This window comes from Portunus trituberculatus, chromosome 28 (genome assembly GCF_017591435.1).
Source record: "Portunus trituberculatus isolate SZX2019 chromosome 28, ASM1759143v1, whole genome shotgun sequence".
NCBI classification, from domain to species: domain Eukaryota; kingdom Metazoa; phylum Arthropoda; class Malacostraca; order Decapoda; family Portunidae; genus Portunus; species Portunus trituberculatus.
In genome coordinates this window covers 509981-522867 of record NC_059282.1, presented here as the reverse complement: position 1 = coordinate 522867, position 12887 = coordinate 509981, and the positions used below count along the sequence as shown (strand labels likewise).

Sequence of the window (12887 nt, the reverse complement as noted above, 5' to 3'; positions counted from 1 at the left end):
ATGTGATTGTGTATGTATGAATGTATGTATGAATGAGTGAATGTGTGTGAATGTGTAGTGTTTTGTGTTGCATATTATACAAATATAAATAAAATGAATAATATAATAATATGAGAGTAAGACAAATATACTATAAAAAAAAAGTAAATAATTAATTAGTATGCAGTGAAATGGTGAGACAGGAAATGTATGGTGATAACAGAAAATGCAATGATTGTAGGGCAGACTTAAGTAAACGGCCGCTACAATACTCCCCCCCTAGTTTCGAGGGAGGAGAAACGAGATTTTCCTGGTGCGGCTGGGTGAGTCAGGACCGTCCAGGGACGTTGTGGCGACCACCTGAGGTTGAGCAGGGTCAAGCAGGTAGGCCGGTTTGACCCGGTCCATGGACACAGCGTCCTGAGTGCCGTTCCGGTCGATGGTCACAGTCTTGCGTGTCCGCCGCAAGACACGATAGGGCCCTTGGTATGGTTGTGAGAGGGGGCGCTGAACAGCATCGACGCGGACGAAGACGTGTGTACAGGTGTCCAGGTCCTGGCTCACAAAAATCTTCTTAGGAGAGGAGCGAGGCTGGACTGGCTGTAGGTTGCGCATGGCACTGTGGAGGCGGGTGGCGAAATCTCGGGCACTGCACAGGTCTGGCTCTTGTGAGGGCACCAGCATCTCGCCGGGAAGCCTGAGGTTGGCGCCATACACCAACTCGGACGAGGAATGCTGGAGGTCTTCCTTGAGAGAGGACCTGATGCCGAGGAGGACAAGAGGAAGAGCCAGGGACCAGTGTTCGCGCTGTGAGGCGGCCATCAGGGAGGACTTGAGCTGGCGATGGAATCTCTCAACCATCCCATTTGACTGGGGATGGTAGCTCGAAGTCCTGTAGCGCCGTATGCCGAGAAATACCATGATCCTATTCCAGACATTAGCCTCGAACTGGCCACCACGGTCTGAGGTGAGGCTCAGAGGAACACCGAACCTTGAGACCCAAGTGGCGATGAAGGCGTTGGCGACGGTGTCGGTGGTGATGTCTGGAATAGGTGTAGCCTCAGGCCAGCGTGTAAACCGGTCCACGCACGTAAGGATGTAGCGGTGGCCGGCAGAGGGCGGCAGCGGCCCGACCAAGTCAATGTGGATATGGTCGAACCGTCTGGAGACTGGAGGAAAGGTGCCAGGCGGAGAGTGTGTGTGACGAGTCACCTTGGAGGCTTGGCAGGCGGTACAGGTGCGGGTCCACAGTCTGACATCTCTGTTGATGCCCTCCCAGATGAAGCGAGAAGTCAGCAGGCGCTGGGAGGCACGGATACCAGGGTGAGAGAGGTCATGTAGCTGACGGAAGGCCTTGACGCGATGCTGCTGAGGCAAGTAAGGGCGGACGGCCTCTGTGGAGACGTCAGCATACAGAGAGACCTTGGTACCTGGGAGTGTGACTTTCTTCATCTGGAGCGCCGAGTTCTGCAGGAGGTTTTCCAGCTCGGGGTCGCCGGACTGGTCGGCAGCTATGGCAGTGTAGTCGATGGAGGACACAGCAGAGATACCACGGGAGAGAGCGTCAGCTGGGGCGTTGTCGACACCTTTGATGTACCGGATGTCGGTGGTGAACTGAGAAACGAAGTCCATATGGCGAAGTTGCCGAGGAGAGTAGGTTGCCTTGTTTCTCAGGAAAATGGTGGTGAGTGGCTTGTGGTCGGTGTAGATGTGGAAGCGGCGGCCTTCTATGTAGTACCGGAAGCGCTTGACGGCCTTGTAGATTGCGAGGAGCTCACGGTCGTAGGCACTGTAGTTGGCTTCGGCAGTGTTGAGCTTCTGGGAAAAGAAGGCGAGCGGCTTCCAGGCACTGTCCACGAGCTGCTGGAGGACAGCACCAGTCCCATTGCCAGAGGCGTCAGTTGCGATGCTCACCTCTGCGTCGGGGACAGGGAAGGACAGCAAAGTTGCGTCGCTGAGGGCCTTCTTGGCAGCGAGGAAGGCAGCGTCAGTGTCCGGTGTCCAGGTGAGCATGACCGACTGACCACGCTTGCACGGCTTGATCATGGCGTGTAGAGGCTGCAGCAGGAGAGAGCAGTGTGGAATGAAGCGGTTGTAGTAGTTCACCATGCCCAAGAACTCTTTGAGCTGGCGCTGGGTAGATGGCTTCGGGAACTGCTGGATGGCTTCACATTTAGTGGCAAGTGGAGTGATGCCTGCTGGAGTGACGGTATGACCAAGGAAGGTGAGCGAGGCCACGCCGAACTCTGACTTGTCGGCGTTGATCTGGACACCGTAGTCCTGGAGGCGGCGGAAGACTTGTTCGAGGTGCTGTCTGTGCGAGGCTTCGTCGGGGCTCGCGATGAGAAGATCGTCGATGTAGGCGAAACAGAAGGAAGACCGCGGAGGACCTCGTCGATGAACCTCTGGAACGTCTGTGCCGCATTCCTGAGGCCAAAGGGCATCCTAACGTATTCGAACAGACCGAAGGGAGTGATGATGGCAGTCTTCGGTATGTCGTCAGGATGAACAGGAATCTGGTGGAAGGCCTTGATGAGGTCGATGCGGGAGAAGATGGTGGAACCAGAGAGTTGCGACGAGAACTCCTGCAAGTTAGGCACAGGATAACGGTCTTCCTTGGTGCAAGAGTTGAGAGCTCTGTAGTCTCCGCAGGGTCGGATGTCGCCGTTTTTCTTCGGGACGACGTGAAGAGCTGATGACCAGTTGCTGCTGCTGGGCCGCACAATACCTTGCCGCATCAGAGACTCGAACTCGGCCTTGGCCTGGCGGTAGCGTTCGGGAGCAAGACGGCGGGCCTTGGCGTGTACAGGCGGTCCTGAAGTCTCTATGTGATGCTGCACATGGTGTTTAGCGGGCACGCTGGCTGAGTAGGGTTGAGTCAGCGTGGGGAAGGACTTGAGTAAAACAGCGAACTGGTGGTCCCCTTTGATGACAGAGAGGAGAGTGCTGTCTCCTGGTGCTGGTCGAGCAAAGGAGGAGACAGAGGTCAGAGGGTCGACTAACCTGCGGCCTTTAACGTCGACCAGCAGGTTGAAGTGCTTGAGGAAGTCTGCTCCGAGAATTGCCTGGCTGACATCCCCGACGTAGAAGGTCCATTCGAAGCGACGTCGGAGGTAGAGATTCACTTGCATGGTGCGCCGTGAGTAGACGGGAATCTTGGTCCCATTGGCGGCGTGGAGATGCAAGAGAGGCGGCAAGGTGCGTAGACTGGCGGGCGCGGGGATAATACTGACATCGGCGCCGGTGTCTATGAGAAACCTTGTGTTGGAGCGGCAGTCTCGTAGGTGGAGCAGCGCTGAGAAACACTGGCGGGCAATTGGCTGCATCACTGCTCGCCGTTGGTGTTTGACGTGTTGTAGGTGCATGGGGAAACGCACTTGTTGGCCTTGGCACCAAACTTGTTGTGGTACCAACACAGACCTGGGCTCCTAGAACGGGAGCGGCGCTGGAGGCGGCGAGGAGTGGAGGAACGTGAGCGACGGCCATCATGCAGTTGCTTCTTCAAGTAGTTAACCTCGGTGGTAAGCTGAGAGATGAGCTTGGTAAGGTGAGACAACTGGGTGTCATTCTGTGTGGTAGTGACAGAAGACACAGGAGAAGCAGGTGTTGCAGGAAGAATCGCCAGGAAGTCGTCTGCCAACTTAGCGATGGCGTCAGGTTTCAAAGTGTCCTTGACGCTGAAGAGGCTACGCTGGATGGCAGGAGGAAGGCGCTGGTAGAACAGTTGCTTGAAGAGATCAGCGTCGAAGGCTTGGTACTTGTCACCAAGCAGTTGCTTCATGCGACTCAGCAACTGTGACGGCTTCTCATCACCTAATTCCTCACTAGAGAGGAGCTCACGGAGACGGGTGGCGACGGAAGATTGTAGACTCGTTAGTAGGGCAGTCTTCAAATCTTCATAGGGAGTGTCAGAGGAGGCAGCAGTGGAGATGACGACAGAGATATGTGTAAGCACGTCGGATGGCAAGAAGCTAACAGCATGGTTGAATTTGGTGAGGCTGTTAGTGATCTTGGATGCCTTGAAGCTGCACTCCAAGAGACAGAACCACAAGGATGGGTCCTGCGAGTAGAAGGGAGGTGCCTTAAAAGACACCGCCGTCGCAGCAAGGTCTTCCTGAGACATGGCTGGTGGTGGTGATGGGCACTAGGCTCTGGCGTGAAGATCCTATGGGTCACAGCAGGTCTTAGGGAGCTGCTGTTGTACACAATAGTGTCACTGTCACTGGCGTGTGTCACTGGAGTGTGTCACTAGTGTGTGTCACTGGCGTGTGTCACTGGAGTGTGTCACTGGCGTGTGTTACTGGAGTGTGTCACTAGTGTGTGTCACTGGCGTGTGTCACTGGAGTGTGTCACTAGTGTGTCACTGGTGTGTGCTTGCACAGGGGGATGGGGATTCACGCCGTATCCACGTGGCGGGTCGAGAAAAGGGTAACACTCAAGCCGTAATCCAGGTGGCGGGTAAGCACAGTAACACGCCGTAATCCAGGTGGCGGGTAAGCACAATATCACGCCGTAATCCAGGTGGCGGGTGCAAAGGTGAAAATTGGAAGGTGGGCGGGACAGAGGGACGCAGAAGGTGTCGCTGTGGCACAGAAGGTGCTGTAGGAGGCACGGAAGGTGCTGTAGGAGGCACAGAAGGTGCTGTAGGAGGCACAGAAGGTGCTGTAGGAGGCACAGAAGGTGCTGTGGGCGCAGAAGGCGCAGAAGGGTGGGCGCAGAAGGCGCTGAAGGGTGGGCGCAGAAGGCGCTGAAAGGTGGGCGCAGAAGGCGCAGCAGGGAAGGGGGAGGGAGCACAAAGGTGCTAGGAGGGGGGGTATAGTTAACCCTTACTATGCCTAAGGCATAATATTTCTCCCGGCCTAACCGTCAACTCCACGAACACCACATATGGAGGTGGAGCTTTTTCGGGTAGGAGCCCTCCAACGAATACCCCAGGCGGAGCTGGCGCAGGTCTTTGGGCTAGGAGACAGTGGCTCTTATACAGCCACGGTTCCTTCCTCTTAGCTAGCTCATGGGGTCACCATTTGTTGGTATGGAAAGAGTACCAACTATTGGAGCTAATGCTAATTGAGGAAACTGAATTAAAAGCATTCAGTGGAGGGTTAGTTTATTACAAAAATAGTTGGGTACATATATAAATAATATTTAACAATAATAATTTTAATAAGTTTGTATGTGATTGTGTATGTATGAATGTATGTATGAATGAGTGAATGTGTGTGAATGTGTAGTGTTTTGTGTTGCATATTATACAAATATAAATAAAATGAATAATATAATAATATGAGAGTAAGACAAATATACTATAAAAAAAGTAAATAATTAATTAGTATGCAGTGAAATGGTGAGACAGGAAATGTATGGTGATAACAGAAAATGCAATGATTGTAGGGCAGACTTAAGTAAACGGACACCAGCTATACACGGAGTCCAAATACTCGTCGCAGTCAAGTCTGGCGGACGACAACTACGCACCACTGGCCGACATGAAGCCTCTCAGCATTCAATAGTGTGCGTGGCTACTACCACTACAATACAGTATACTACTGAAACTATACAAAAGATGGTGGGGCACACAGCCGCCCACCAAACCCCACTGGTGACTACAACCACCAACAGCAAAAACAGGACGAAACAATAACACGTCCCACCGCGTCGCTCCACCCAAGTGGACGAACGCACGAGAAATGCAGCCAAACTTACTACACCTCTCCCAGAGCAACAAGCCCGTTGCTCTAACAGTCACGGTCTGCCCAGTAGCAAGCCAGCTACTGAACATGAGGGCACAACTCCCAGACCGATGACTAGCGAGTATTGGTAACGCACAGTCCAGCCACACGTGTCTCTTACTATGCCGAGAACGTACGTGTTAACTCCGCTGAAGACTGGCCAGTACTGATATGAAGCTTGCAGGCACACAAAATGGTGGAGAGAGGGAGACGGGTTGTCTGGTCAGCAGAACAGCCCGAGGGGCCCTCGCTGGGTAGCCATAGGCTACACATATAATGAAATAATAAATTAAAGGGGATTAAGACGGTGCCCATCACATATATATATATATATATATATATATATATATATATATATATATATATATATATATATATATATATATATATATATATATATATATATATATATATATATATATATACACCAAAATAACCCATTCTTCACATATTTCAGTTTCTTACACAAATAGTGTGTTTTGCCTGCATTTCTGGGTTTTGGTTTATAAAACGTTGGATTACACCAAAATAACCCCTTTTTGACATGTTTCAGTTTCTTAGATAAATTGTGTGTTTTGCCTGCTATTCTGAGTTTTGTTGTATAAAAGCTGGAATACACCAAAATAACCCCTTTTTGACATATTTCAGTTCCTAAGACAATTAGTGTGTTTTGCCTGCTATTCTGAGTTTTGTTGCATAAAACGCTGGAATAAGAAATTTTTGACGTATTTCATTTCCTTCGACAAATACTGTTTTCGTAGCATTTCTGTGTTCTTGTGCAAAAAAGCTAAAAGCTACTATAATACTACGTTTTTGTTAATTTTACTTCGGATTCTCTATACTAGCTTGTTTTTATGAAGTTTATCATTTTGAGGCAAAACAATGAAAAATGAAGAATAAGCAAAATTTACAATCGAGATAGTTTTTTTTTCATAAAACACCTTAAAAACACATAAATAAGACGTGTTAACAAATATAGTTTTTTGCGTGTATTTCTGAGTTTTGTGCATAAAACGCTAGAATACACAAAAATAACCCATTTTTGTCATATTTCAGTTGTTTACACAAATAGTGGGTTTTGCCTGCATTTCTGGGTTTTGGCGCATAAAACGCTAAAATGATCCAAAATAACCCGTTTTTGACATATTTATGTTATTGACATATTCATCCCTTTCACTGGTAAACTCTGGAACTCCCTTCCTGCATCTGTATTTCCGAATTCCTACTTGTCTTCTTTGAAGAGGGAGGTATCGAGGCATTTGCTCCCCTAATTCTGGCTGACGGTTTTGGCACTTTTTGTACTCTTTGGAGAGCCAGCGCTCATGTGGGCTTTTTTCTAACTTTCTTTTTTTTTTTTTTTTGGCCTTGGCTGGCCCTCTTCCCTACGTAAGAAAAAAAAAAAAAAAAAAAAAAAAGAAGCGGAGGGTAGTTCATGTTAACCACCTGAAGGCGTACTACCGCTGACAGGAAGAGTTGAAGGTCAACACCCGAGAGAAGGCTCAGCTAGCTGTTGTCCTGGACCCGGATCATAATCCCCCAGGGGGTTGAAAACCACTTTCCCAACATCTCGTAATAAATCGGAGAAATTTCAGAATGTTGGTGCATAAAACGCTGGAATACACCATAATAACCCATTATTGACATAATTTCAGTTCCTTATACAAATAGTGTTTTTTCGTAGCATTTCTGTGTTTTGGTGGAAAAAAGCTAAAACACTACTAAAATACCACATTTTTTAAAAATTTACTTTGCATTCTCTATACTAGTTTGTTTTTTAATCAATTTTATCGTTTTGACGCAAAACATTGTAAAATGACGAATAAGCAAAATTTTTAATCAAGATAGCCTTTTTTTCATAAAACACCTTAAAACACATAAATAAGACGTTTTAACAAATATTGTGCTTTGCGTACATTTCTGAGTTTGGTGCATAAAACTCTAGAATACACAAAAATAAACCATTTTTGACATAATATAGTTCCTTAAAAAAATTCAGTTCTTTACACAAATAGTTTTGGTGCATAAAACTCTGGAATACACCCAAATAATCCCTTTTTGACATAATATAATTCCTTAAAAAATTGTGTGTTTTGCTTGCTCTTCTAAGTTTAATGCATAAAACGCTGGAATACACCAAAATAACACATTATTTACATATTTCAGTTCCTTAAACAAATTATGTGTTTTGCCTGCATTTCAGAGTGTTGGTGCATAAAACGCTGGAATACACCCAAAAAAAAAACATTTTTGACATATTTCAGTTCCTTAGACAAACAGTGTGTTTGCGTAGTATTTCTATGTTTTGGTGGAAAAGAGCTAAAATCTACTAAAATACCATGCATTTGTTAATTTTACTTTGGATTCTCTATACTAGCTTGTTTTCATCAATTTCATCGTTTTGAAGCTAAATAATGTAAAATGACGAATAAGCAAAATTTTTAATGGAGATATTTTTTTTTCATAAAACACCTTAAAAAAACATACATAATACAATTTAATAAATAGAGTGTTTTGCCTGCACTTCTGAGTTTGGTGCATAAAGCGCTAGAATACACAAAAATAACCCATTTTTGGCATATTTCTGTTCCTTACACAAATAGTGTGTTTTGCCTGCATTTCAAAATTTTGGTGCCTGAAACGATGGAATACACCCAAATAATCCCTTTTCGACATAATTTAGTTCCTTAAAAAAATAATGTGTTTTGACTGCTATTCTGAGTTGCGTTGCATAAAACGCTAGAATACACCGAAATAACCCATTTTTTATATATATCAGTTCCTTAGACATATAATGTGTTTTGCCTGCATTTCAGAATGTTGGTGCATAAAACGCTTGAATACATCAAAATAAAATGCATTTCAGAATGTTGGTGAATAAAATGCTGGAATACACCCAAATAATCCCTTTTTGACATATTTTAGTACCTTAATAAAATAGTGTGTTTTGCCTGCTACTGTGATTTGTGTTGTATAAAACGCTGGAATACACCAAAATAACACATTTTTTACATAATTCAGTTCCATAGAGTTTGGTGTTTGAGTTTGGTGCATAAAACGCTAGAATACAATAAAATAACCCATTTTTGGCATATTTCAGTTACTTAGACAAATATTGTGTTTTCCTTGCAATTGTGAGTTTTGTTGCATAAAACGCTAGAATACACCAAAATAACCCATTTTTTACATATTTCCGTTCCTTATACAAACAGTGTGTTTCCTTGGCATTTTTGTGTTTTGGTGGAAAAAAGCTAAAAACTGGTAAAATTTCTCGTTTTTTTAAATTATACTCTGGATTCTCTATACTAGCTTGTTTTCATAAATTTTATCGTTTTGAAGGAAAACAATGTAATGTGACGAATAAGCAAAATTTTCAATCGAGATAGTTTTTTTTTCATAAAACACCTTAAAAACACATAAATAAGACGTTTTAACAAATAAAGTGTTTTGCCTGCATTTCTGAGTTTGGTGCATAAAAAACGCTAGAATACACTAAAACAACCCATTTTTGACATATTTCAGATCCTTAGACAAATATTGTTTTTTGCTTGCATTTCTGAGTTTTGGTTCAAAAAACCCTGGAATACATCAAAATAACCCCATTTTGACATATTTCATTTCTTTAGACAAATAGTGTCTTTTCCCTGCAAATCTGAGTTTTGTTACATAAAACGGTGGAATACACCAAATTATTCCATTTTTGACATATTTCACTTCCTTAGATAAATAGTGTATTTTGCCTGCAATTCTGAGTTTTGTTGCATAAAACGCTGGAATACAGGAAAATAACCCATTTTTGACATATTTCAGTTCCTTAAACAAATAGTTTCGTTTGCACCAAAATCAGAAATGCAAGCAAAACACTATATTTGTTAAAACGTCTTATTTATATGTTTTCAAGGTGTTTTATGAAAAAACTATCTCGACTAAAATTTTACTTATTCGTCATTTCACGTTGTTTTGTTTAAAAACAATAAAATTGATGAAAACAAGCTAAAATAGATAATCTATTTCAATTTCTTAGACAAATAGTGTTTTTTGCCTGCATTTCTGAGTTTTGGTTCATAAAACGCTGGAATACACCAAAAAAACCCTTTTGACATATTTCACTTGCGTAGACAAATAGTGTGTTTTGCCTGCAATTCTGAGTTTTGTTCCATAAAACGCTAGAATACACCAAAATAAGCTATTTTTGACATATTTACGTTCCTTACACAAATAGCATTTTTGTGTTTTTGGGGAAAAAAGCTAAAAACTGATAAAATTTCACATTTTTCTTAATTTTACTTTGGATTCTCTAAAGTAGCTTGTTTTCATCAATTTTATCGTTTTGAAGCAACACAATGTAAAATGACGAATAAGCAAAATTTTCAATCGAGATAGTTTTTTTTTCATAAAACACCTCAAAAATACATAAATAAGACATTTATAGTGTTTGCTTGCATTTCTGAGTGTTGGTGCATAAAACGCTGGAATACACTAAAAAAACCCATTTTTGACATATTTCAGTTCCTTAGACAAATATTGTGTTTTGCTTGCAATTGTGATTTTTGTTGCATAAAACGCTGGAATACACTAAAATAACCCCTTTTTGACATATATCACTTCTTTAGGCAAATAGTGTGTTTTCCCTGGAAATCTCAGTTTTGTTACATAAAACGGTGGAATACACCAAAATATTCAATTTTTGACATATTCCACTTTCTTAGACAAATAGTGTGTTTTGCCTGCAATTCTGAGTTTTGTTGCATAAAACGTTGGAATACACGAAAAAAACCCATTTTTTACATATTTCAGTTCCTTAGACAAATAGTGTGTTTTCCCTGCAAATCTGAGTTTCGTTCGCACCAAACTCAGAAATGCAAGCAAAACACTATATTTGTTAAAACGTCTTATTTATGTGTTTTTAAGGTGTTTTATGAAAAAAAAAATATCTTGATTCAAAATTTTACTTAGTCGTCATTTTACATTGTTTTGCTTAAAAACGATAAAATTGATGAAAACAAGCTAAAATAGAGAATCTATTTCAGTTCCTTAAACAAATAGTGTGTTTTGCCTGCATTTCTGAGTTTTGGTTCATAAAACGCTGGAATACACCAAAATAACCCTTTTTTGACATATTTCACTTGCGAAGACAAATAGTGTGTTTTGCCTGCAATTGTGAATTTTGTTGCATAAAACGCTGGAATACACCAAAATAACCCTATTTTGACATATTTCACTTTCTTAGGCAAATAGTGTGGTTTGCCACCCACTTTGACATATTTCACTACCGTAGACAAATAGTGTGTTTTGCCTGCAATTCTGAGTTTTGTTACATAAAACGCTGGAATACACCAAAATAACCCCTTTTTCACATATTTCACTTTCTTACACAAATAGTGTGTTTTGCCTGCAATTCTGAGTTTTGTTGCATAAAACGCTGGAATACACCAAAATAACCATTTTTTTACATATTTCAGTTCCTTAGACAAATAGTGTGTTTCCGTAGCATTTCTGTGTTTTGGTATAAAACAGCTAAAAACTGATTAAATTACACGTTTTTCTTAATTTTACTTTGGATTCTCTATACTAGCTTGTTTTTATCAATTTTATGGTTTTGAAGCAAAATAATGTAAAATGACGAATAAGCACAATTTTCAATCGAGATAGTTTTTTTCATAAAACACCTTAAAAACACATGAATAAGACGTTTTAACAAATATTGTGTTTTGCCTGCATTTATGAGTTTGGTGCATAAAACGCTAGAATACACTAAAATAACCCACTTTTGACATATTTCACTTCCTTAGACATATATTGTGTTTTGCCTGCATTTTTGAGTTTTGGTTCATAAAACGCTGGAATACATCAAAATAACCCCTTTTGACATATTTCACTTCCTTAAACAAATAGTGTGTTTTCCCTGCAATTCTGAGTTTTGTTACATAAAACGCTGGAATACACCAAAATAACCCCTTTTTGACATATTTCACTACCTTAAACAAATAGTGTGTTTTGCCTGCAATTCTGAGTTTTGTTACATAAAACGCTGGAATACACCAAAATAACCACTTTTTCACATATTTCACTTCCTTAGACAAATAGTGTGTTTTGCCTGCAATTCTGAGTTTTGTTGCATAAAACGCTGGAATACACCAAAATAACACATTTTTTACATATTTTAGTTCATTAGACAAATAGTGTGTTTCCATAGCATTTCTGTGTTTTTGTGGAAAACAGCTAAAAACTAATAAAATTACACGTTTTTCTTAATTTTACTTTGGATTCTCTACACTAGCTTGTTTTCATCAATTTTATGGTTTTGAAGCAAAATAATGTAAAATGACGAATAAGCACGATTTTCAATCGAGATAGTTTTTTTCATAAAACACCTTAAAAACACATGAATAAGACGTTTTAATAAATATAGTGTTTTGCCTGCATTTATGAGTTTGGTGCATAAAACGCTAGAATACACTAAAATAACCCACTTTTGACATATTTCACTTCCTTAGACATATATTGTGTTTTGCCTGCATTTCTGAGTTTTGGTTCATAAAACGCTGGAATACATCAAAATAACCCTTTTGACATATTTCACTTCCTTAAACAAATAGTGTGTTTTCCTGCAATTCTGAGTTTTGTTACATAAAACGCTGGAATACACCAAAATAACCCCTTTTTGACATATTTTACTATCTTTGACAAATCATGTGTTTTGCCTGCATATATGAGTTTTGTTACATAAAACGTTGGATTACACCAAATTAACTTCTTTTTGACATATATTACTTCCTTAGACAAATAGTGTGTTTTGTCTGCAATTCTGAGTTTTGTTGCATAAAACGCTGGAATACACCAAAATAACCCATTTTTTACATATTTCAGTTCCTTAGACAAATAGTGTTTCCATAGCATTTCTGTGTTTTTGTGGAAAACAGCTAAAAACTAATAAAATTACATGTTTTTCTTAATTTTACTTTGGATTTTCTATACTAGCTTGTTTTCATCAATTTTATGGTTTTGAAGCAAAATAATGTAAAATGACGAATAAGCACGATTTTGGATTACACCAAATTAACTTCTTTTTGACATATATTACTTCCTTAGACAAATAGTGTGTTTTGCCTGCAATTCTGAGTTTTGTTGCATAAAACGCTGGAATACACCAAAATAACTCATTTTTTTACATATTTCAGT

At 41.2% G+C, this 12887-nt stretch overlaps 1 protein-coding gene across 1 annotated transcript; it reads right to left on the bottom strand.

Annotated features, from left to right (window-relative positions):
- Positions 1–3304: 3304 nt before the first annotated feature.
- On the bottom strand, positions 3305–4102 carry LOC123510339. Its single transcript, XM_045265413.1, has one exon. The coding sequence runs from the start codon at positions 4100–4102 to the stop codon at positions 3305–3307; it is 798 nt and encodes a 265-aa protein (XP_045121348.1).
- Between the last annotated feature and the right edge of the window lie 8785 nt (positions 4103–12887).

Coding starts and splice junctions, on each gene's coding strand:
- LOC123510339 (XM_045265413.1), bottom strand. CDS start 4,102: ATGTCTCAGGAAGACCTTGCTGCGACGGCGGTGTCTTTTAAGGCACCT.